Source organism: Meleagris gallopavo, chromosome 3 (genome assembly GCF_000146605.3).
Source record: "Meleagris gallopavo isolate NT-WF06-2002-E0010 breed Aviagen turkey brand Nicholas breeding stock chromosome 3, Turkey_5.1, whole genome shotgun sequence".
Taxonomy (NCBI): domain Eukaryota; kingdom Metazoa; phylum Chordata; class Aves; order Galliformes; family Phasianidae; genus Meleagris; species Meleagris gallopavo.
Window position 1 is genome coordinate 2533114 of NC_015013.2, and position 1418 is coordinate 2534531.

A 1418-nucleotide genomic window follows, 5' to 3' on the forward strand; every position below is an offset into this window, starting at 1 on the left:
TTTAATTTGCATTTCTGTTACGAGTTTGTTGCAAGATTGTTTTTTAATAAATATTATGACTACAGGAATTTGTACATTGCTAGTGATTTAGCAGTTTGCTTTAAACCCCAACATCTTGAAAGCTTTAGTTTCTTCTGTAAAGAAGCATGGAAAAGTGAAAGAATGAGGAAAATGTAGTACAGCATAGGTGGAGAAGACTGTATTATAAATTGAAATACCTTTTAAAAACGTAAATGTTTTCTGTAATGCTTATCTCCCATTTCTGCTAGCTTACAAGAATTTGTGAAGGATGCTGGACATTACAGCAAGAAAATAGTAGATGATCTTCTGGACCAGATCACAAGTGGAGATCATTCCAAAACTGTTTATCAGCTAAAGCAGGTGTGTCTGTTGCTGCACAGAAATGTCACAGGTTAATGAATACACAGATGGACCCATCTGTTTTTTAATATTGACTGAGAGGCATTGTTTTGTAGTGTCAGTTTAAGCTGTGCATGCTTAGCTTTCATACAACAGCATGATGAACCAAGTTAGAAACAGAATTAATCAGCAATGAAGTAATCTTCCTCTGTTGTTGCCCCAGCTCAGTCAATTCTGCAGTCAGGTGGTGAACCTTACTGGAGAAAGGAAGAGGTTGAGGTGTGCAACTGAGTGGAGGGAAGCTAACCAGATGAGGCTGTGTGGGCAGCCTGTAGAAAAGTAGAAGAAAGGTAGCAAGTAGAAACGTGTGTATACAATGTATATTACTTAGCTTAAAAATAAAGCACATACTTTACATTTCTTTTTTAACACCTTGATTTATGAATATTGTTTCAAATGAGAATTTCTTAGTGAAGAATTTATTCTTTCAAATGATCTGTGCCTCTTCATACTTTGGAATGCTGTTCAGTTGTGATATGCGTGTATGTACAGATTTTGTACAATTGAATGTGCGTCAGTAGTGGTGTGCTTTGGTGTTTTATGCTTCGGTATTTTGTGCTGCTTCATATGAGTAAGAATGAATATCTGCACAACCTTGATTGATCTGGAATCAAAAGTCAGTGAAGTAATGACTAAGATATTTCAAAATGGTAACAGCTGAATTTTAATTGCAGATGCTTGAAAGTGTACTGTGTCTAGCATCATTTCGTGTGAGAAGCTTGAATATACTTGAAATTGTATGAAAGAGGGACTTCTCTAATATGCTGACTAGAAGTAATTGTTACTCTTCTTTCTCTTCAGAGACGAAACATCGCAGTAAAACCACTGGATGAAGTTAAAGTAAGTTACTCTCTTTTTTAACTGGAAAAAGTGTGTTGGTCTTTACAGTTAAGAACATGATATTTTCTCAGCTTTCCACATTCCAATCCCTAATTTTATTTCATGTGCATCTATTCTGTATAATATACATTCAATTTATCAACCTTTTAAATATTTTG

The 1418-nt window shown here is 34.9% G+C and overlaps 1 protein-coding gene across 1 annotated transcript in view; it reads left to right on the forward strand.

Annotated features, from left to right (window-relative positions):
• The window catches only part of BRD9 (bromodomain containing 9), a 21229-nt gene that overhangs the window by 15202 nt on the left and 4609 nt on the right, over positions 1-1418 (forward strand). Inside the window, exons 12-13 of the mRNA XM_019613681.1 lie at positions 270-381; positions 1222-1260. Coding sequence (XP_019469226.1) covers positions 270-381; positions 1222-1260 — 151 coding nt within the window. The remainder of the gene's footprint in view (positions 1-269; positions 382-1221; positions 1261-1418) is intronic.